General features: G+C 43.3%; 1 protein-coding gene across 2 annotated transcripts in view; it reads left to right on the top strand.

Annotated features, from left to right (window-relative positions):
- Positions 1–21,813, top strand: part of LOC112258065 (transmembrane protein 132E-like) — a 366,342-nt gene extending 344,529 nt beyond the window's left edge. For both annotated transcript variants that reach the window (XM_024432152.2, XM_024432151.2), the window contains exon 9: positions 17,620–21,813. In XM_024432152.2, the coding sequence (XP_024287920.1) occupies positions 17,620–18,687 (1,068 nt within the window). In that variant the 3' untranslated portion in view covers positions 18,688–21,813. The remainder of the gene's footprint in view (positions 1–17,619) is intronic.
- Positions 21,814–23,192: the final 1,379 nt, after the last annotated feature.

Genomic DNA, 23,192 nt, shown 5'->3' with positions numbered 1-23,192 from the left:
CGCCTCATGCCGTTCTACGTCCTGATGAAGACCATTGAATAGATAAGTTCAAGGAAAACAACTAATGGATGTTCAGTTTATTAAACTAAACATACAGTACTGAGTACAGTACATAATGTAATTTGCCTATTTAAAGCGAAGGAAATGTATATGCTAGCCATTACATACAGATATCAAATCAAATGTTATTTGTCACATGCTTCGCAAACAACAAGTGTAGACTAACAGTGAAATGCTGACTTAAGGGCACTTCCCAATAATCTAGAGAGAAAAATAGAAAAATAACAGCAAGATAATAACACGAGGAATACATACACAATGAGTAATGATAACTTGGCTATATACACGGGTTACCCAGTACCTAGTCGATGTGCAGGGGTAAAAGGTAATTGAGGTACAGTACAAGTCAAAAGTTTGGACACACCTACTCATTAAAGGGTTTTTCTTTATTTTTACTATTTTCTACATTGTAGAATATTAGTGAAGGCATCAAAACTATGAAATAACACATAGAATCATGTAGTAACCAAAACAGTTTTGAACAAATCAAAATATATTTTATATTTGAGATTCTTCAAATAGCCAACCTTTGCCTTGATGACAGCTTTGCACACTCTTGGCATTCTCTCAACCAGCTTCAGCTGGAATGCTTTTCCAACAGTCTTGAAGTAGTTCCCACATATGCTGAGCACTTGTTGGCTGCTTTTCCTTCACTCTGCAGTCAAACTCATCCCGAACCATCTCAATTGGGTTGAGGTCAGGAGATTGTGGAGGCCAGGTCATCTTATGCAGCACTCTATCACTCTCCTTCTTGGTCAAATAGCCTGTACACAGCCTGGAGCTGCAGAAGGCTGTGGTAGCTTTGCTGGTTAAGTGTACCTTGAATTATAAATAAATCACAGACAGTGTCACCAGCAAAGCACCACCACACCATCAAACCTCCTCATCCATGCTTCACAGTGGTAACCACACATGTGGAGATCATCTGTTCACCTACTCTGTGTCTCACGAAGACACAGCGGTTGGAACCAAAAATCTCAAATTTGGACTCATCAGACCAAAAGGACAGATTTCCACCGGTCTAATGTCAGTTGCTCGTGTTTCTTGGCCCAAGCCAAGTCTCTTCTTCTTATTGGTGTCCTTTTAGTAGTGGTTTCTTTGCAGCAATTCGACCATGACTCCTCCAAACAGTTGATGTTGAGATGTGTCTGTTACTTGAACTCTGTGAAGCATTCATTTGGGCTGGTAACTCTAGTGAACTTATCCTCTGAAGCAGAGGTAACTCTGGGTCTTCCTTTCCTGTGGCGGTCATCATGAGAGCCAGTTTCATTATAGGCACTTGATGAAACTTTCAGAGTTCTTCAAATGTTCCATATTGACTAACCTTCATGTCTTAAACTAATGATGGACTGTTGTTTGTCTTTGCTTATTTGACCTGTTCTTTCCATAATATGGGCTTGGTATTTTACAAAATAGGGCTATCTTCTGTATACCACCCCTACATTGTCACAACACAACTGATTGGCTCAAACGCATTAACGTGTCTAGGACTGCGGAACCCCGTTCTGCTAGCGGAACCCCCCGAAACAGCCAGTTAAAGTGCAGGGCGCCATATTCAAAACAACAAAAATCTCATTAAAATTCCTCAAGCATACAAGTATTTTACACCATTTTAAAGATAAAATTCTCCAGTCACAGTGTCTGATTTCAAAAAGGATTTACAGTGAAAGGCCCACAAATGATTGTTAGGTCACCATCAAGCCACAGAAAATCACAGCCATTTTTTCCAGCCAAAGAGAAGAGTCACAAAAAGCAGAAATAGAGATAAAATGAATCACTAACCTTTGATGATCTTCATCAGATGGCACTCATAGGACTTCATGTTACACAATACATGTATGTTTTGTTTGACGAAGTTCATATTTATATAAATTGGCGCGTTACTTTCAGTAGTTCTAAAACATGCGGTGATATTGCAGAGAGCTATTTTCAAAATATGCTTTTCAACCCAAGCTACACAAGCATTTGTGTAAGAGTATTGATAGCCTAGCATAACATTAAGCCTAGCATTCAGCAGGCAACATTTTCACAAAAACAAGAAAAGCATTCAAATAAAATCATTTACCTTTGAAGAACTTCGGATGTTAGATAGCAAATGTTAATTCGTTCCAAAAATATTATTTGTGTAGGAGAAATCGCTCCGTTTTGTTCATCACTTTTGGCTAAGAAAAAAACCCGAAAATTCATTCACTACAACGCCAAACTTTTTTCCAAATTAACTCCATAATATCGACAGAAACATGGCAAACGTTGTTTAGAATCATCCTCAAGGTGTTTTTCACATATCTATTCGATGATAAATCCTTTGTGGCAGTTGGGTTTCTCCTCAGTAGCAAACGGAAAAGTACTTGCAGCTAGAGAATACGCAATAATTGCAACGGAGGACACCAAGCGACCACCTGGTAAATGTAGTCTCTTAGGGTCAATCTTCCAATGATATGCCTACAAATACGTCACAATGCTGCAGACACCTTGGGGAAAACGTGGAAAAGGTAAGCTGACTCCTAGCTCCTCCACAGCCATATAAGGAGTCATTGCCATGAGGCGATTTCAAAAAATGCGGCACTTCCTGATTGTATATTTATCTGGGTTTTTTCTGTAACATCAGTTCTGTGGCACTCACAGACAATATCTTTGCAGTTTTGGAAACGTCAGAGTGTTTTCTTTCCAAAGCTGTCAATTATATGCATAGTCGAGCATCTTTTCGTGACAAAATATCTTGTTTAAAACGGGAACGTTTTTCATCCAAAAAATAAAAGAGCGCCCCCTATATCGAAGAAGTTAATGTTCCAACCGGACAATTCCTTTGTCTGTACAAATGAAGTGGAACGTAGCTACCTTTCACGTGAGCGCGCCAGATCGAGGCTGTGCCACTCTGCCAGACCACTCACTCAAAGAGCCCTTTTGAGCCCCTCCTTTGGAGTAGAAACCTCAAAATAGGTTCTAAATACTGTTGACATCTAGTGGAAGCCTTGGGAAGTGAAACATAACTAATATCACCCTGTATCTTCAATTGGGGCTGAGTTGAAAAACTACAAACGAAGCTGCCTGCAACTACAAACTAACTACAAACTACAAAATCCAACCCGGAAGTGTGAAATCTAAGATTTTTGCCTGCCATATGAGTTCTGTTATACTAACAGACATCATTCAAACAGTTTTAGAAACTGTTTTCTGTCCAAATGTACTAATTATATGCATATTCTAGCTTTTATGGTTGAGTTGCAGGCAGCTTAATTAGGGCACGTTTTTCATCCAAGCTACCCAATACTGCCCCAAAGCAGTTAAGAAGGAAAGAAATTCCACAAATGAACTTTTAACATGGCACACCTGTTAATTTAAATGCATTCTAGGTGACTACCTCAGGAAGCTGGTTGAGAGAATGCCACGGGTGTGCAAAGCTGTCAAGGCAAAGGGTGGCTACTTTGAAGAATCTAAAATATTATATTTTGATTTGGGATTTTCTCCCATTCTTCTATGCAGATCCTCTCAAGCTCTATAAGGTTGGATGGGGAGCGTTGCTGCCAGCTATTTTCAGGTATTTCCTGAGATGTTCGATTGGGTTCATGTCCAGGCTCTGGCTGGGCCACTCAAGGACATTCAGAGACTCGTCCTGAAGCCACTCCTGCGTTATCTTGGCTGTGCGCTTAGGGTCGTTGTCCTGTTAGACTGGGGCGAAGGTTCACCTTGCGAGGTCCTGATCGCTCTGGAGCAGGTTTTCATCCATAATCTCTCTGTACTATGTTCTGTTCATCTTTGCCTCGATTCTGACTATTCTCCCAGTCCCTGCCGCTGAAAAACATCCCCACATCATGATGCTGCCACCACCATGCTTTACCGTAGGGATGGTACCAGGTTTCCTCCAGCCGTGACACCTGACATTCAGGCCAAAGAGTTTCATGTTGGTTTCATCAGACCAGAGAATCTTGTTTCTCGTGGTCTGAGACTTTAGGTGCCTGATTTAGGTGCCTTCAGGTGCGTGATTGGTGGAGTGCTACAGAGATGGTTGTCCTTCTGGAATGTTCTCCCATCTCCACAGAGGAACTCTAGAGCTCTGTCAGATTGACCATTGGGTTCTTGTTCACCTCCCTGACAAAGGCCCTACTCCCCCGATTGTTTAGTTTGGCCGGGCGGCCAGCTCTAGGAAGAGTGTTGGTGGTACCAAACTTCTCCCATTTAAGAATGATGGAGGCCACTGTGTTCTTGGTGACCTTCAATGCAGCAGACATTTTTGGTACTCTTCTCCAGATCTGTGCCTCGACACAATCCTGTCTTGGTGCTCTACAGACAATTCCTTCGAACACATGGCTGGTTCGAACTCATGGCTCTGACATGCACTGTCAACTGTGGGACCTTGTTTTGACATGTGTGTGCATTTCCAAATCATGTCCAATCAATTCAATTTGGCCACTGGTGGACTCCAATCAAGTTGTAGAAACATCTCAAGGATAATCAATAAAAACCGGAGCTCAATTTCGAGTCTCAAAGTAAAGGGCCTTAATACTTATCTAATTAAGGTATATCTGTTTTGTTTTTTTATATACATTTGCAAACATTTCTAAAAACCTGGTTTTGGCTTGTATTGTGTGTAGATTGCTGATCAGATTTTAAAAAATTGTGTGTAGATTGCTGATCACATTTTTAAAAATAATAATAATTTTAGATTAAGGCTGTAACGTAACAGTGTGTAAAATGTCAAGGAGTCTGAATATTTTCTGAAGGCACTATATGTACATAAAGGTAGGGGTGAAGTGGCGAGGCAACAGGATAGATAATAAGCAGTAGCAGCAGCGTATGTGATGAGTCAAAATAGTTAGTTCAAACGGGGCTCAATGCAAATAGTCCAGGTAGCTATTTGGTTAACTATTTAGCAGTCTTATGGCTTGGGGGTAGAAGCTGTTCAGGGTCCTGTTATTTCCAGACTCTTTGCTTCCGCTTGCCATCAGGTAGCAGACAGAACAGTCTATGGCAAGGTTTTAGGGCCTTCCTCTGACACCGCCTCGTACAGAGATTCTGAATAGCAGTGAGTTCGGCCCCAGTGATGTACTGGGTTGTACGCACTACCCTCTGTAGTGCCTTGCGGTTGGATGGCCGCAAGCCGTGATACCAAGCCGTGATGCAGCCAGTCATGATGCTTTCAATGGTGCAGCTGTATAACCTTTTAAGATCTGAGGGGGAAGAGGTATTGTCTTGCCATCCCAGCTGTGTTGGTGTGTGTGGATCATTTAAATTCCTTAGTGATGGGACACTGAGGAGCTCCTTTGTCTTGCTGATATTGAGGTAGAGGTTGTTGTCCTGCCGTCACTGACTTAATCCTTATAGGCTGTCTTATCGTCGTCGTAGTAAGCAAATGTAATGAGGGTGTTGGAGTCGTGCATGGCCACACAGTCGTGGGTGAATAGGGAGTACAGGAGGAGACTAAACACACACCCTTCAGGGGCCCCTGTGATGAGGGTCAGCATGGCGGATTTGTTATCTACCCTCACCACCTGGGGGTGGCCCGTCAGGAAGTCCAGGCTCCAGTTGCAGAGGGAGGTGTTCAGTCCCAGGGTTCTGAGATAAGTGATACTTACATACATTCTCACATAGGTGTTCCTCTTGTCCAGGTGGAAGAGGGCAGCGGACTGGATGTGCAATAGAGATTTATAGAGATTTGAGATTGTGTCATCTGTGGATCTGTTGGACTGGGTCCAGGGTGTCTGGGATGATGGTGTTGATGTGAGCCTAAGCATTTCTTGGCTACAGATGTGAGTGCAACGATGCAATAGTCATTTAGACAGGTTACCTTGGCATCCTTGGGCACAGGGACTATGGTGGTCAGCTTGAAACATGTAGATGTTACAGATAGGGTCAGGGAGAGGTTGAAAATGTCAGTGAAGACACTTGCCAGCTGATCAGCGCATGCTGATGCATCTTGGTAAGAGAGTGAGATCACACAGTCATCCGGAACAGCTGGTGCAGTCATGCATGGTTCAGTGTTGCTTGCCTCAAAGCGAGCATAGAATGCATGCAGCTCATCTGGTAGGCTCGCGACTGAGTATCCCTTTGTTAACTGTGATAGTTTGCTAGCTCTGCCACATCCGACGAACATCGGAGCCGGCGTAGTAGTATTCGATCTTAGTCCTGTGTTGATGCTTTGCCTGTTTGATGTTCGTCAGAGGTTGTAGCGGAATTTCTTATAAGCGTCTGGATTAGTGTCCCGTTCCTTGAAAGCGGCAAAAGCGTAAGACGAAAGCAGTTGCTTATGGAGACTGACATCTTAACTGACACTTAATTCAATCTAAGTTGTTTTGATACCTTGATTTAACGCATGGGTGTTTTTCTTAAGAGTGTCTATAGCTGGCAAAGCAACTCCTGTTGAAGTGTCTTTCTTACCTGCATAACACATTGATTTCCATAGGGAAATGTTCTCTCTAATTGGTCTTACTGTTTATAACACTGCATCCAGTCCGCTTATATTATCCTGGAATTGATTTTTTTTAAGTTACAAGGAACAACTGTAGGGAAGCAGCACACATCCACAAGACGGACTGTTGACGCTCGCACTGCTCATTAACCTATTTGCCTTAATGCTGTGCTGAGCCCAAACAACCCCCCTAGATACGGGAGTGGGGGAAAAAAATCAGATTTATTACAAAAATCTCCCAGGGAACGTCACATCATACAAGCAAAAATGAATGTTGTTTAATAAGAGGCAGAGGAATGCGGTCTTATTTCCGTCGTGTTTGAGCCTGGCAACGATGGCAACTGGGGACTTTGGTTTCTCTAATCCTCACAAAGAAATAATTGGCCACAAGTCCACCTTATCCTGAGAAGCTGGATCACACTGTGTTTTCCGCACTTAGGCCGTGTTCATTCATATTCCCCATGACGAGAGAACACAGCCAGGTTTCAATGGCTAGGCAATTGGGGGACAATGGCTATTGTTTCTCTACCAACTCTCTCTTTGCTCTGACCAAAAAACCTCTACCATCAGGCCCTGCCATTAAATTACAATTTATCTCGCCTTTCGCTGCTTGGCACCTTAAAATGTAATTAGGGTAAAGTATTGTCCTAAATTGCTTTCTGGGCCTGGGCCATAAAAGGCAGTCAGTCCCTCTGCCAGTGGAACTCTCAGAGGGGTTCTCAGGCTATTTCACATCATTTGATTCTGTTTCACAGGAAAATCCTCCACCACTGTGTCTGCTAAACATCCCGTCTTTTACTCTATAAATGAATGAGCCATAAACAACTCAGCAAAAAAAGAAACGTCCCTTTTTCAGGACCCTGTCTTTCAAAGATAATTTGTAAAAATCCAAATAACTTCACATATCATCATTGTAAGCATTTAAACACTGTTTCCCATGCTTGTTCAATGAACCATACATAATTCATGAACATGCAAAAGTAGAACGGTCGTTAAGACACTAACATCTTACGGTAGGCAATTAAGGTCACAGTTATGAAAACTTAGGACACTAAAGAGGCCTTTCTACTGACTCTGGAGAACACCAAAAGAAAGATGCCCAAGGGTCCCTGCTCATCTGCGTGAATGTGCCTTAGGCATCCTGCAATGAGGCATGAGGACTGCAGATGTGGCCAGGGCAATAAATTGCAATGTCCGTACTGTGAGACCACTAAGACAGCGCTACAGGGAGACAGGTCAGACAGCTGATCGTCCTTGCAGTGGCAGACCATGTGTAACAACACCTGCACAGGATCGGTACATCCGAACATCACACCAGCGGGACAGATACAGGATGGCAACAACAACGGCCCAAGTTACACCAGGAAAGAACAATCCCTCCATCAGTGCTCAGACTGTCCGCAATAGGCTGAGAGAGGCTGGACTAAGGGCTTGTAGGCCTGTTGTAAGGCAGGGCCTCACCAGACATCACCGGCAACAACGTCGCCTATGGGCACAAACCCACCGTTGCTGGACCAGACAGGACTGGCAAAAAGTGCTCTTCACTGACGAGTTGCGGTTTTGTCTCACTAGCGGTGATGGTCGGATTCGCATTTATCGTCAAAGGAATGAGCGTTACACGGAGGCCTGTACTCGGAAGCAGGATCTGGAGGTGGAGGGTCTGTCATGGTCTGGGGTGGTGTGTCACAGCATCATTGGACTGAGCTTGTTGTCATTGCAAGCAATCTCAACGCTGTGTGTTACAGGGAAGACATCCTCCTCCCTCATGTGGTATCCTTCCTGCAGACTCATCCTGACATGACCCTCCAGCATGACAATGCCACCAGCCATACTGCTCGTTCTGTGCGTGATTTCCTGCAAGACAGGAATGTCAGTGTTCTGCCATGGCCAGTGAAGAGCCCAGATCTCAATCCCATTGAGCACTTCTTTGACCTGTTGGATCGGAGGGTGAGGGCTAGGGCCATTCCCCCCAGAAATGTCCGGGAACTTGCAGGTGCCTTGGTGGAAGAGTGGGGTAACATCTCACAGCAAGAACTGGCAAATCTGGTGCAGTCCATGAGGAGTAGATGCATTGCAGTACTTAACCTCTCTGGGAGAGAAAAGAGCGCCAAATTTAAATAAATTACTATAAAAATCTAACTTTCATGAAATCACACATGTAAGATACCAAATTAAAGCTACACATGTTGTGAATCCAGCCAACATGTCAGATTTCAAAAAGGCTTTTCTGCGAAAGCAAACAATGCTATTTTATGAGGATAGCACCTACGTAAACTTAAGAGAGAAAACATATTTCAACCCTGCAGGCACGACACAAAGCGCAGAAATAAAAATACACTGCTCAAAAAAATAAAGGGAACACTTAAACAACACAATGTAACTCCAAGTCAATCACACTTCTGTGAAATCAAACTGTCCACTTAGGAAGCAACACTGATTGACAATAAATGTTGCATGCTGTTGTGCAAATGGAATAGACAACAGGTGGAAATTATAGGCAATTAGCAAGACACCCCCAATAAAGGAGTGGTTCTGCAGGTGGTGACTACAGACCACTTCTCAGTTCCTATGCTTCCTGGCTGATGTTTTGGTCACTTTTGAATGCTGGCGGTGCTTTCACTCTAGTGGTAGCATGAGACAGAGTCTACAACCCACACAAGTGGCTCAGGTAGTGCAGCTCTTCCAGGATGGCACATCAATGCGAGCTCTGGCAAGAAGTTTTGCTGTGTCTGTCAGCGTAGTGTCCAGAGCATGGAGGCGCTACCAGGAGACAGGCCAGTACATCAGGAGACGTGGAGGAGGCCGTATGAGGGCAACAACCCAGCAGCAGGACCGCTACCTCCGCCTTTGTGCAAGGAGGAGCAGGAGGAGCACTGCCAGAGGCCTGCAAAATGACCTCCAGCAGGCCACAAATGTGCATGTGTCTGCTCAAACGGTCAGAAACAGACTCCATGAGGGTGGTATGAGGGCCCGACGTCCACAGGTGGGGGTTGTGCTTACAGTCCAACACTGTGCAGGACGTTTGGCATTTGCCAGAGAACACCAAGATTGCCAAATTCGCCACTGGCGCCCTGTGTTCTTCACAGATGAACGCAGATTCACACTGAGCACATGTAACAGACGTGACAGAGTCTGGAGACGCCGTGGAGCACGTTCTGCTGCCTGCAACATCCTCCAGCATGACCGGTTTGGCGGTGGGTCAGTCATGGTGTGGGGTGGCATTTCTTTGGGGGGCCGCACAGCCCTCCATGTGCTCGCCAGAGGTAGCCTGACTGCCATTAGGTACCGAGATGAGATCCTCAGACCCCTTGTTAGACCATATGCTGGTGCGGTTGGCCCTGGGTTCCTCCTAATGCAAGACAATGCTAGACCTCATGTGGCTGGAGTGTGTCAGCAGTTCCTGCAAGAGGAAGGCATTGATGCTATGGACTTGCCCGCCCGTTCCCCAGACCTGAATCCAATTGAGCACATCTGGGACATCATGTCTCGCTCCATCCACCAACGCCACGTTGCACACCACAGATTGTCCAGGAGTTGGCGGATGCTTTAGTCCAGGTCTGGGAGGAGATCCCTCGGGAGACCATCCGCCACCTCATCAGGAGCATGCCCAGGCATTGTTGGGACGTCATACAGGCACGTGGAGGCCACACACACTACTGAGCCTCATTTTGACTTGTTTTAAGGACATTACATCAAAGTTGGATCAGCCTGTAGTGTGGTTTTCCACTTTAATTTTGAGTGTGACTCCAAATCCATGCCTCCATGGGTTGATAAATTTGATTTTCATTGATCATTTTTGTGTGATTTTGTTGTCAGCACATTCAACTATGTAAAGAAAAAATATTTAAGAATATTTCATTCATTCAGATCTAGGATGTGTTATTTTAGTGTTCCCTTTATTTTTTTGAGCAGTGTATAAATCATGACTTACCTTTGACGAGCTTCTTCTGTTGGCTCTCCAATATGTCCCATAAACATCACAAATGGTCCTTTTGTTCGATTAATTCCGTCGATATATATCCAAAATGTCAATTTATTTGGCACGTTTGATCCAGAAAAACACTGTTTCCAACTTGCGCAACGTGACTACAAAATATCTCAAAAGATACCTGTAAACTTTGCCAAAACATTTCAAACTACTTTTGTAATACAACTTTAGGTATTTTTTAAAGTAAATAATGGATCTGTGTTCAATACAGGAAGAAAACAAACCTTTCTGGTCATGCGCCTCTAACAAACAGTACACTTGAAATGACCCTCGTTTTGAATAGGGCTACTTCTTCATTACACAAAGGAAAAACCTCAACCAATTTCTGACGACTGGTGACATCCAGTCGAAGTGGTAGGAACTGTAAGATGGTCCCTTAGAAATCTCAATTCCCAATGAAAACGCATTGAAAAGAGAGTGACCTCAAAAAAAGACATCTGAATGTTTTTTCCTCTGGGTTTCGCCTTCTACATAAGTTCTGTTATACTCACAGACATGATTCAAACAGTTTTAGATGACATGATTCAAACATTTCTATCCAAATCCACTAATAATATGCACATCTTATCTTCTGGGGATGAGTAGCAGGCAGTTGAATTTGGGCATGCATTTCATCCGGACGTGAAGATACCAAGAAGTTAATGCAGCTGGTGGCCACACCAGATACTGACTGTTACTTTTGATTTTGACCCCCCTCCTCCTTTGTTCAGGGACACATTATTCCATTTCTGTTAGTCACATGTCTGTGGCACTTGTTCAGTTTGTCTCAGTTGTTGAATCTTGTTATATTCATACAAATATTTACACAGGTTAAGTTTGCTGAAAATAAACGCAGTTGACAGTGAGAGGACATTTCTTTTTTTGCTGAGTTTACAACTGAGGGAAGTGGACAGGGTCTCACCGCTTTTTATGATGCTACATCTGCATTTGATTAACATTTGTTAAATTCAACCATCCTGAGCATGAACTGTGATCTTGATTGCCAGGGCAGCTATAGTCATTGAGCATATGTGACACTTTACCTGTAAGGACAGAGTTGATGCACACATCCTCTCCTATGAGTCAACAACGCTTTAGCTGTCTTAAGTCACAGAGATCATATTAAAATCTAATATCTAATTCTATGGTCGAAGGGAATACTGTTGATCTGTTTACCAAAGTTAATCCGAGCTCTACAAAGAAGACTTAACAAATGGGTAACAATGCACCCTTCTGATGGATAGATTTTCATATTGATGGAATATAATCAGAACATTACAGTCACCTGCTAGGACAGTCAACCTTAAATCTACTTAGTGCTTTCCCACTGGGCACACTAAATCATTTCAACCATGGATAATATTTGGTTGAGATGTTGATCCAAAGAAGACTTAACTACTTCCGATGGGTATGGCCGCCTCGCTTCGCGTTCTGAGGAAACTTTGCAGTAATTAGTTTTTATATGTATTATTTCTTACATTGTTACCCCAGGAAATCTTAAGTTTTATTACATACAGCCAGGAGGAACTACTGGATATAAGAGCAACGTCAACTTACCAACATTACGACTAGGAATGTTTGGTGCATCACCCAGGTCAATGGATCGGTTCCCAGCCGGCGACCCAAAACAACGGCGCCGCAGCAGAGGCAGACAGAGAGGTCTTCTGGTCAGGCTCCGTAGACGGGCGCACTGCTCCCAAGTATACTACTCGTCAATGTCCAGTCTCTTGACAACAAGGTAGACTAAACCTTAGCAAGGGTTGCCTTCCAGAGAGACATCAGAGATTGTAACGTTCTTTGTTTCACGGAAACATGGCTCACTCGGGATACGTTATCAGAAACAAACATCTCTCTGGTAAGAAGAGGGGCGGGTGTGTATGCCTTATTAACGAGACGTTGTGTGATCATAACATCATACAGGAACTCAAGTCTTTTTGTTCATGTCAGGTTGTGCGCTACTGGTAAGAAGTCAGGTGCAGGACAGCAGAGTGATCAGGCGCACACTTTAATTGGCAGAAGTAACAACAGACGGACCCAACTGCATCAAAAACCTCCAGCCAAATGGCAAAAGTGCAAAGCGCGACAACAGTCACAATAATGCATAAGTTAAACAATTAAACACACTCGGGTTCAACACAGTACCCGGGGAAAAACCCGCCTTGCGCGTAACATCAAACATGTAACAAAACAATTCCAAACAAAGACATGGGGGAAACAGAGGGAATAAATATGTAGTGTGATTAGTGTGATTAAGGAATGTAAACCAGGTGTGCAGGGAAACAAGACAAAACAAATGGAACAATGACAAGTGGAGCGGCGATGGCTAGAAGACCGGTGACGTCGACCGCCGAACGCCGCCCGAACAAGGAGAGGAGCCAACCGCATTATCTACCAAGAGAATTCTCTTTGATTATAATCACAGTCGTGTATATCCGCCCCCCCCAAGCAGACACATCGACGGCCCTGAAAGAACTTCTTTGAACTCTATGTAAACTGGAAACCACATATCATGGGGCTGTATTTATTGTAGCTGGGGATTTTAACAAGGCTAATGTGAAAACAAGGCTCCCTACATTTTATCAGCATATCAAATGCGCGACTCGGCCTGGCAAAACCCTGCATCCTTGTTACTCTAACTTCAGCGAAGCATACAAAGCCCTCCCCCACCCTCCTTTTGGGAAAATCTGACCACGACTCGATTTTTTTGCCCCCAGCCTATAGACAGGAAGACAGAAACTAAAACAGGAAACACACATGCTCAGGTCTGTTCAACGCTGGTCCGACCAATCAAATCCCACGCAAGATTGCTTCGATCACATGGACTGGGATATGTTCCGCTTAGCTTCGGACAATAACATTCATGAATACACTGATTCGGTGAGCAAGTTGATTAGCAAGTGCATCGGTGATGTTTTACCCATAGCGACTATTAAAACCTGTTTTAGTTTCTGTCTTTTCTTCCCCAACCAGAAACCGTGAATGGCAGCATTCACGTCAAATTAAAGCGCAAACTGCTTTTTACTGCTTTTAATCAGGGCAAGGTGACCGGAAACATGACCAAATACAAACAGTGTAGCTATTTCCTCCTCAATCAAACAAGCTAAGCGTCAGTATAGAGACGAAGTAGACTCGCAATTCAACGGCTCAGACATGAGAGGTATGTGGCAGGGTCTACAGTCAATCATGGACTACAAAAAGAAAACCAGCCCGTCGCGGACCCCGATGTCTTGCTCCCAGACAAACTAAACAACTTCTTTGCTCGCTTTGAGGACAATGCAGTGCCACTGACACAGCCCGCTACCCAAACCTGTGGGCTCTCCTTCACTGCAGCCAACGTGAGTAAAACATTTAAACGTGTTAACCCTTGCAAGGCTGCCGGCCCAGATGACATCCCTAGCCGCATCCTCAGAGCATGTGCAGACCAGCTGGCTGGTGTTTTTACGGACATATTCAATCAATCCTTATCCCAGTCTACTGTTCCCACATGCTTCAAGAGGGCCACCATTGTTCCTGTTCCCAAGAAAGCTAAGGTAACTGAGCCAAATGACTATCGCCCCGTAGCACTAACTTCCGTCATCATGAAGTGCTTTGAGAGACTAGTCAAGGACTATATGCCTCCACCCTACCTGACACTCTAGACCCACTCTAATTTGCTTACCACCCCAATAGGTCCACACGCTGCCCTAACCCATCTGGACAAGAGGAATACCTCTGTAAGAATACTGTTCATCGACTACAGTTCAGCATTTAACACCATAGTACACTTCAAACTCGTCATTAAACTCAAGACCCTGGGTCTCGACCCCGCCCTGTGCAACAGGGTCCTGGACTTCCTGACGGGCCGCCCCCTGCTGGTGAGGGTAGAAAACAACATCTCCACCCCGCTGATCCTCAACACTGGGGCCCCACAAGGGTGTGTTCTCAGCCCTCTCCTGTACTCACTGTACACCCATGACTGTGTGGCCATGCATGCCTCCAACTCAATCATCAAGTTTGCAGACGACTACAGTGGTAGGCTTGAATACCAACAACGATGAGACAGCCTACAGGGAGGAGGTGAGGGCCCTCGGAGTGTGGTGTCAGAGAAATAACCTCACACTCAATGTCAAGAAAACAAAGGATCGTGGACATCAGGAAACAGCAGAGGGAGCAGCCCCCTATCCTCATCAACGGGACAGTAGTGGATTAGGTGGAAAGTTAAGTTCCTTGGCGTACACATCACGGACAAACTGAAATGGTCCACCCACACAGACAGCATGTTGAAGAAGGCACAGCAGAGCCTCTTCACCATCAGGAGGCTGAAGAAATTCGGCTTGTCACCAAAAACACTCTCAAACTTTACAGATGCACAATCGAGAGCATCCTGTTGGGCTGTATCACTGCCTGGTACAGCAACTGCCCCACCCACAACCGCAAGGCTCTCCAGAGGGTAGTGAGGTCTGCACAGCGCCTCACCAGGTGCAAACTACCTGCCCTCCAGGACACCTACACCACCCGATGTCACAGGAAGGCCAAAAAGACAACAACCACCCAAGCCATTGCCTGAAGTTTACAAACTATAATTTCAAGTTTGTCAAAGTTTCATATATTCAACTTCTCCGATGCATTCAGATTCAGTTTTCAAATTCAGTTACCTACATTCAGATTCAAAACCAGAGACAACATCCTGGTACTTTGACAGCCAAGAAAAGTAGAGAACAGATAGAATTAAATGCTCACTGTTAACAGAAGCTTCTGGCAGTTTCTGAAGCCAATGTGGCATGTTTAATTTATTTTCATCCTATAAATTAGACTAAATTAGACGTTCAAACTGTTTTTGCTATGAACTATTATTACACCATTTCTGAAAGCAAAGACTCTGGAATATGGATGTGCCTTCTATTCCCCTCTATGATGATCACAGGAAACGTTAGAAGGGAGTATCACAAAAACTATTTGGCCCCCATAAGAATACAGGCCTGTCATAGGCCCTTCTAAGGATAGCCTTTCTGCTTTTTTCCTATTTAATCTTGCGACTGACTGGGTTCGAACCAGGTCTCCTCCATGTCACACTACTGTTAGCCCACTTAGCTAAAGCCCATATGGAAGTCTTCAAGTCTCCAGAAAGGTTACTCATCGAACCAGCTCAGTTACATTTCACCCCCCGACCTCATTCTCCGATCACGGCATCAATATAACTGACTGGGTTCGGAATCAGGCCTACTGCACAACAACACTTTCTTTGGCAAACAGAAGCAGAATGATCTGTGCACCTCATTTACTGAGTGCAACAGAGGTGGTTTAGTAATCCATGCATGTGATGAGCAACCTTGCCTGAGGAGACGAAAACATCAGACAATCTAATGTTTTAAATGTACAAATTCAACATATTTTATACAAGGGTTTTCTCATGTTGAAATTTGGTCACCATGATTTTTTATTTAACCTTTATTTAACTAGGCAAGTCAGTTAAGAACAAATTCTTATTTTACAATGACGGCCTACCCCGTCCAAATCCTCCCCTAAGCCTAGCGACACTGGGCCAAATGTGCACTGCCCTATGGGACTCCCGCTCACGGCTGGTTGTGATACAGCCCGGGATCGAACCAGGGTCTGTAGTGACGCCTCTAGCACTGAGAAGATGCAGTGCCACTTGGGAGCCAAATCCTGAGGTTTAAATTTCAACCTCAAAACAACAGTTTACGTGAATTACTATTTTCACATCCAATGTATTTTCCACGTATATTCCACATCACAATACGTTGAGAAATTATGTTGAAACAACGTTGATTTAACCAGTTTGTGCCCAGTGGGTTGTTTGCTTTGTGTCTAACCTTTTTCATGTGTCAGTGTACTAGTGGGTCATCAGGACAGGGTGACATACTCAATGTATTATTGAAATCATGTGTTTCAAAGGCCCCCTTAATTTTGACAAGTGGAGATGAGGCCCGTGCTCGAGCAGGAATGTCATAGCAACCTTGAAGTTCAGTGTCCACCTGAATCAAATAAAAATAAGTCTCAGCTCTCCAACAGGGCATTCCAATCCAGACAGAATTTAGATAAATGCCTCTCTCATCTAAAAGTGAAAAGACGTCTCAGTTGGGATCTAAAAGCGTTCTGTCAGAAAAGCTATTTTCTCTTGTCCGCCCTGCAAAGCAGGTGCGCGGAGAGGTATTGTTTTAGCGGGAGCCAAATAAAGGCCTCTGTAAAATAAATACCTTGTTACCTGGAGACATGGCCACCGAACATTGCCATTGTACTCATAAAGCCATACTCGAGCTGTCAGGGAAACTGCTGTGCAGTCAAGCAGCTCTGTCTGTTTGCCTGCAGGACAACAGTTGCCCAACACCCACTCACCCCTCCTTTCTCAGAGTGAACCGTGTTTTCGCTGGCGTACACTTCTGAGACAGACCGCCTGTGTGTGTCTCACTCTGTGCCAAGGTAGGGGTTCCGATGTTTAGACATGCTTAGAAGATTTAGGGATCAGAGCGAGTCAAGAGACATCAAAGGCAGGAATTGGTCACATATACAGAATCAGTCAAAAGTTTGGACACCTACTCATTCCAGGGTTTTTGTTTATTTTTGCTATTTACTACATTGTAGAATAATAGTGAAGACATCAAAACTATAAAATAACACATATGGAATCATGTAGTAACCAAAAAAGTGTAAAATAAACCAAATGTATTTTATATTTGAGATTCTTCAAAGTAGCCACCCTTTGCCTTGATGACAGCTTTGAACACTCTTGGCATTCTTTTTTTTGCTTACTACATGATTCCATTTGTGTTATTTCATAGTTTTGATGTCTTCACTATTATTCTACAATGTAGAAAATAGTACAAATAAAGAAAAACCCTTGACTGAGGAGTGTACAAACTTTTGACTGGTACTGTATATTCATATCATACAGAGGTGTGAAAGAGCATTGGTTTCATCAAACCAACTAACGAAATGCTCAATTTTCAAAGAAAAAACCCCAGATCCACCAATATTTGTAGTGTTTGTCCTGAAAGGATTTCAGCATATTTCTATCTGGTAAATGTTTGTGTTTCTTCAAAATACATTAAAAAAGTGTCTCTCCTTAGCCTCCAGGAGTGTTTGTCCATAGATTGTCCATTATGTATAATTCCTCAGTGAAATGCTGGAGCATTGGAACGGTAGAAAAAACACTAATAACTACCTTTTCCTCTGCTTGTTATCACAGGAGGCCAGCTTGTCCATCTGGCTTTACTACAGCGACAGCACCGCTTCGCCTCTGACCTTCTTCGACCCCAAGGACTACAATCTCAACGCTTCCACGCTGAACGACAAGGTGGTGTATGTATCCCAGGAGCCTCAGCAGCGCTGGCCGGTGGTGGTGGCAGAGGGCGAGGGCTCCGGGGAGATTGTGCGCATGGAGATGACCATCTGTGAGGCCTGTCAGAAGACCAAGCGCAAAAGCATCATTGCTTCGGCCCCTGTGTACGTGAAAGTCCGCTTCGGACCGGAGGAAGACTCAGAGGAGGAAATGGAGATTGAAATCGAGCCAGCCCGTGTCACCAGGCAGCCAGTGGTGGACTCCAACATCGGTGGTGGAGGCTTCGAGCCGTCCAACGAGCAGCCGGCGAGCGTTCCCATCGACTACACCAACTTTCCGACCATCAGCAACCAAGAGAGGCCCACTGAGGGAGAGGAAGAGGAGGAAGACGATGACTTCATCCACGCACCCCGCAGCATGACCGACCTGGAGATTGGCATGTACGCCCTACTGGGCGTCTTCTGCCTTGCCATCCTGGTCTTCCTCATCAACTGCATCGTGTTCGTCCTCAAGTACCGCCACAAAAGAATCCCCCCCGAGGGCCAAGCCAACATGGACCATTCCCACCACTGGGTTTTTTTAGGGAACGGACAGCCCTTGAGGGCCCAGAGTGACCTTTCACCCCAGACGGTGGAGAACCCCATCAACCCCATGGAGGGGTTACAGACATGTTGCCACGGAGACCACCACAGCAGCGGCAGCTCCCAGACCAGCGTTCAAAGCCAGGTCCATGGGAGGGGCGACGGCAGCTCCGGGGGCTCCACCAAGGAGCACGGCGAGGAGGCCAGCTCGCCCACATCCAAGCGCAAGCGCGTCAAGTTCACCACCTTCACCACGCTCCCCACAGAAGACATGCCCTACAACTCTATCCCCATCGCAGATGAAGAGGACATTCAGTGGGTCTGCCAGGACATGGGCTTTCAGGACCCAGAGGAATTGCATGACTACATGCGCAGGATAAAGGAAATAGCCTGAAGGGGCGGCTGTTAAGAAGCCTTGGAGCTTTCTAAAAATACTTTCCTTTCTATTTTTCTCTTTTTCACTTTAGTGACAACTTTTCACAAACAAAAACCATGGCCAACTACTCTTCTGTTTTGTTTGGGTTCTTTTTTGTTCTTTGCACAGTGCTGTTTCCCGTACACACTCACTTTTTTTGGAAGTCGTAAAAACAATTGGAAAGTCAAAGACTGGACTAAAGGATTTTAAACGCTAGTGAAATGGCTTTGTGTGGATGTCCTTTCTACAGAGGTAGGGGAGTACACTCTCAAATGGATTTAGAAGCTTCAGTCATGAGCACTGTTTTGGAGGATGGATTTGAAGTTCTCTGTTACTGAGGGTTAGTTAGCAGACAGGAGTGTTTTTAGCGGGACGGGTTGGGTCTTGGCTCTGTGTTTGTCGGTTTATCCAAACTCCAAGTACCTTTTCCAACAAAGAGGCCTTTGATGTGCAGATTACATTTCAAAGAAACCGTTTTTGGGACGCATGGTTTTAGGCCAACATGGGACAACATGATGGACAACTAATTGTCAAAGTCGCTCATTAAAAACCATGTTACAGATTTATTTTTATCTTACCAAAGTAGGGAAGCATTCGTCAATGGCAAAACCTCCTTCTTTGTTCTTGGTACAGCACATACTATGGTTTCATTCAATGTCATTACCGTACATTTTACAAAATTTCATACATCGTCCAAGTCAGTGCCCTACTACTATCCTGATTAAGTCTAATGCCTTAGAATGGGTTATAGAATGGGTTTCACTGATCACTACTGATTTCAATGCTGACACCCTTGTTTGCACACTTTGGGTTAAGGGGCAGTGCGGGGGGCAATTATCCAAAACGCTACAACTGGTCAAAGGTTTAGTTATATTGGAAAAGACAAGAGCTTGTACGTATATCATGAAGTAAACTATCTCCAAAATTCTTTGCATGAAAGGAGATACTGAGGCACAATCAGCAATTTTCCAAATTTATAGATGTTTCAATTTGTAAATTATTATCTAATCATGCCTAGACAATACTAAAGGACATATGTTATCATGCATTACATGCATGCCGTGCCAGACCTGCCTACTACATCCCTTCCTCATATGTACATACCATGGCCAGCTGAGGTCCTCTTCAGCAACAACATTATATTGAACTAGTTATCAGGCAGAAAAGGGGGGAAGTGATGTGTGCTGGGAACATGTTGGCCCATCACTGTAACCATAGTGTTTCCTCTGCAGTTTTTACTATGATTTCCCACTGTACACCGAGGCCCTAACAATTACAATGAAAAAACTCTCATCCTGACAAAAGATTTTGCAGCAGAAATCATTCCCTTTCCTTTTTTTTTCTTCTTCTTTTTAAATTATCGTCAACTCGTGTAATCATGCTCCCATAGAAATTAAGTTAATTCTTTAAATGTTTTGGATTTGTGTGTATTGTTTTGTATTGTTCGGTATTACTGCACTGTTGGAGCTAGAAACATAAGCATTTTGCTGCACCTGCGATAACATCTGCAAAATATGTGTACGCGACCAATAAAATTTGATTTGATTTGATTTGACACCAACTCATTTGTACGGAGTCAGAATATTTGCGTTGCCAATTTACAATGAACCTAAACACATAATGAGAAGTACTATGTTTGGTCCAAAATATGTCAGTAATAAAGCATGGATGCTGCATACGAGCTGGTCATGATTGTCACAGGAGCCAAGCGCGCCGGTACTGACACATTGTGCCATTGTTATGGTGGTGGCACCTAATAAGTTTCTCAGAATTGACTTGGTTTGATGAAATCTTGATTTTGATGTTAGGAGTTTTGGTTAGTGTACCTGCACAAATTAGAATGACTGTAAATTATGAATGCAATCAGATGCCATTTGTAGGTTTGGTTGCGTAGAGGCATTGGCTAGAGTGTGACGAATTTTAAAGCGCTGGGTGGGATTCTTTTAAGGTAAGTAATGTTCTTTCGTGCTGATCTGATGATTTGCCTAGTTCTTTTCAGGAGTAATGAAAAATATACTAAATGAAAAAGGTTTCAATTTTAATTCCCGTTTATTTATATGCTCTAAGTAGGGCTTGGATTTGCTGTGTTTTTTTAAATCACATGATGACCAATATGACCACAATGGAAGAGAAAATGTCACCCAACCACTCAGTTATCAGTTATAAATCAATTCCAATCAGTTAATTTCCACACAAAACATCAACCTAGATGGCTGCATTTTGTGGCTGTCCTACATGCTTTTTAGTTATTTTAGAATTTTTAAGAATTTATACGATGCCATGTGCATTCCAAGTGGTTTCATTGAATAATGGCCTAATTCCACAATGTGATTAAATCTCAATTAAATCCTGTTAACATCTAAAGGTAAATGGTCTTGAAAATCAAAGACATGACTATTCAAGCTTCTGCTTCTAACCCACACAATTGCAAAGAAACGGGTTGAGGAAATGAACAGTTGGTTACAGCAGGCCTTTCTTTTTTTACCCATAGTTTTAACCCCCATTCTAACAATGGTATCTCAGGATGAATGTATTGATATTCTACTGTACTTTGATCATCAGATGGATATGTTGTCTCTTGTATTACTGTGGTCAATCCAAATCAGTACCACTGCTTAACAACAGCGGGTTAAGTTTCTAATAGCAGCTTTTTAACATTTTTCTTTTTTTATAGTCCCTGACTTTCCAAGTCAATTTTATGCTTTCAGAGATCACTCATAGCAAATGTCTTTATTAAAAACATTTTATAGCTTCTAATAATTTGTATACGTTTCCTTCATCCATGTATATATATGTATATGCAAAACCACTTTTGTAATGTGACTTTGCTGCCGGTGTATATACTTCTGTGTGCATTCTATGTCTTCTCTGAGCTGCTGCTACTTCTCACATGTGATTGAATACTTTTGAAATGTACCCCATGTGGAGACGTGCAAACCTCACGGTTCTGGTGACTGTGCACCACCACACTGACGATACTATGTTCATGTACAGAACACTGTTCAATTGCCTGTGTTCTCCTGAAAAACAAAACCCTTGTATTTCCCCCATATGTCAAGGACTAAAGAAAATACAATACATAAACAATGTGTCCTTTCTACTCATCGTTATAGCACTGTCATAAAAAACTGTCATTGGGTCACATACTGTTGTGTATGCATTCTCATTTTCCAAACTTTAAACTGTCTTCATGTTAGAAGGTAGATGCAATTATTTTAACCATACTTTAGTTATTTTTCAGGCCCTAGGAATGGCAGGATGCAGTTCCTTATCGTACTCTTTATCAGAAGTAAGAAAGCCAGACCCACATACACAAACCATTTTCATTCTACCACCACTTAATTATTGTCTGGCTACCCAGACTCCCTGCTCCGGCCAAATGCTATACCATGCCCACGGACACTTGTTTCTTTTCCTCAGTCTGGATCTGAGAACCTCCCCAACCCTTTACCGAATGAGAACACATTCTAACCGTTCTGATTGGTCCCAAAAACTGATGGGTTGGGCCAGAGCCAGAGCCAGAACACAAGTGGGTAAAGCAGTGTTTTGAAAATTCATAATTGGCTTTGATACCCTCATTGGTTAGAGATGATCCCTTTGCTGATGACTTTGTTTTGTACAACACTCCTCATTTTGACATCACCACGTCAAAAAGTGCAGCCAGAAAAACAGCGAAGTACCTGCATTTGTTTCAGCTGTTTTCTTGTGACATTTACTTGGATACATCCATAACAATGACCTAATGAGGTGCGATTTCGCCTGGCATAGAAAATGTGCAAACTCGTCAGGACACTGTTGTTAAGAGGAGCTAGCCAACACAGCTAACACAATCACTTCAAACTGAAGCTGGAAAGACTGCAAACTAGCTGCACTTCATTTAGTTTTTACCTTTTTTCAATTGACATTTCTTTGTATATATCCATAAAAAATTATGCCAGCTGATTCATTATTTCCACTGGCTGAGAAACACTGCCTGCCTGTCTGTCTCGTCCCGAATCCGGACACGTTCATTACTGTGGGACAGCTGGATATCGAATTTGAATATTGAAACAATGTTGCAAAATTTCGGAGAGTCAGACAGCAAGGTTTATACAAATCTCAGCTGTTGAACAAAATGAGTGAGATAATGTCTTATTATGCTTTTTATAGTGGAGTTCAAGTTTAAAAATTCAGGATTAGATCCATCCGTTTTATAAGATAATTTACATAATCGTAACAAAACTTTTAGATTTTTCAAACTTCACAATTTGTAGTAATAAAACGATCTGAAATCTAAATTAAGATCATGTGGAATTGGAATTCCCACAGCTTTTCAAAAAAGCCTTTCTTACCGATTAAATCTTGATTATGCGCCCAATTATTCTCACTACACAATTATCACATTAACATATATAATGTATCAAAGTTGACCATCCATTCTGAATTAGTGGCCCTTCAATGCATTGGCCCATATGATTATAGGAGCTCGGGACTAATTATAGTTA

Source organism: Oncorhynchus tshawytscha, linkage group LG09 (assembly GCF_018296145.1).
Source record: "Oncorhynchus tshawytscha isolate Ot180627B linkage group LG09, Otsh_v2.0, whole genome shotgun sequence".
NCBI lineage: Eukaryota > Metazoa > Chordata > Actinopteri > Salmoniformes > Salmonidae > Oncorhynchus > Oncorhynchus tshawytscha.
The sequence above is the reverse complement of the archived record's forward strand: the minus strand, read 5'-3'. Positions and strand labels throughout refer to the sequence as shown.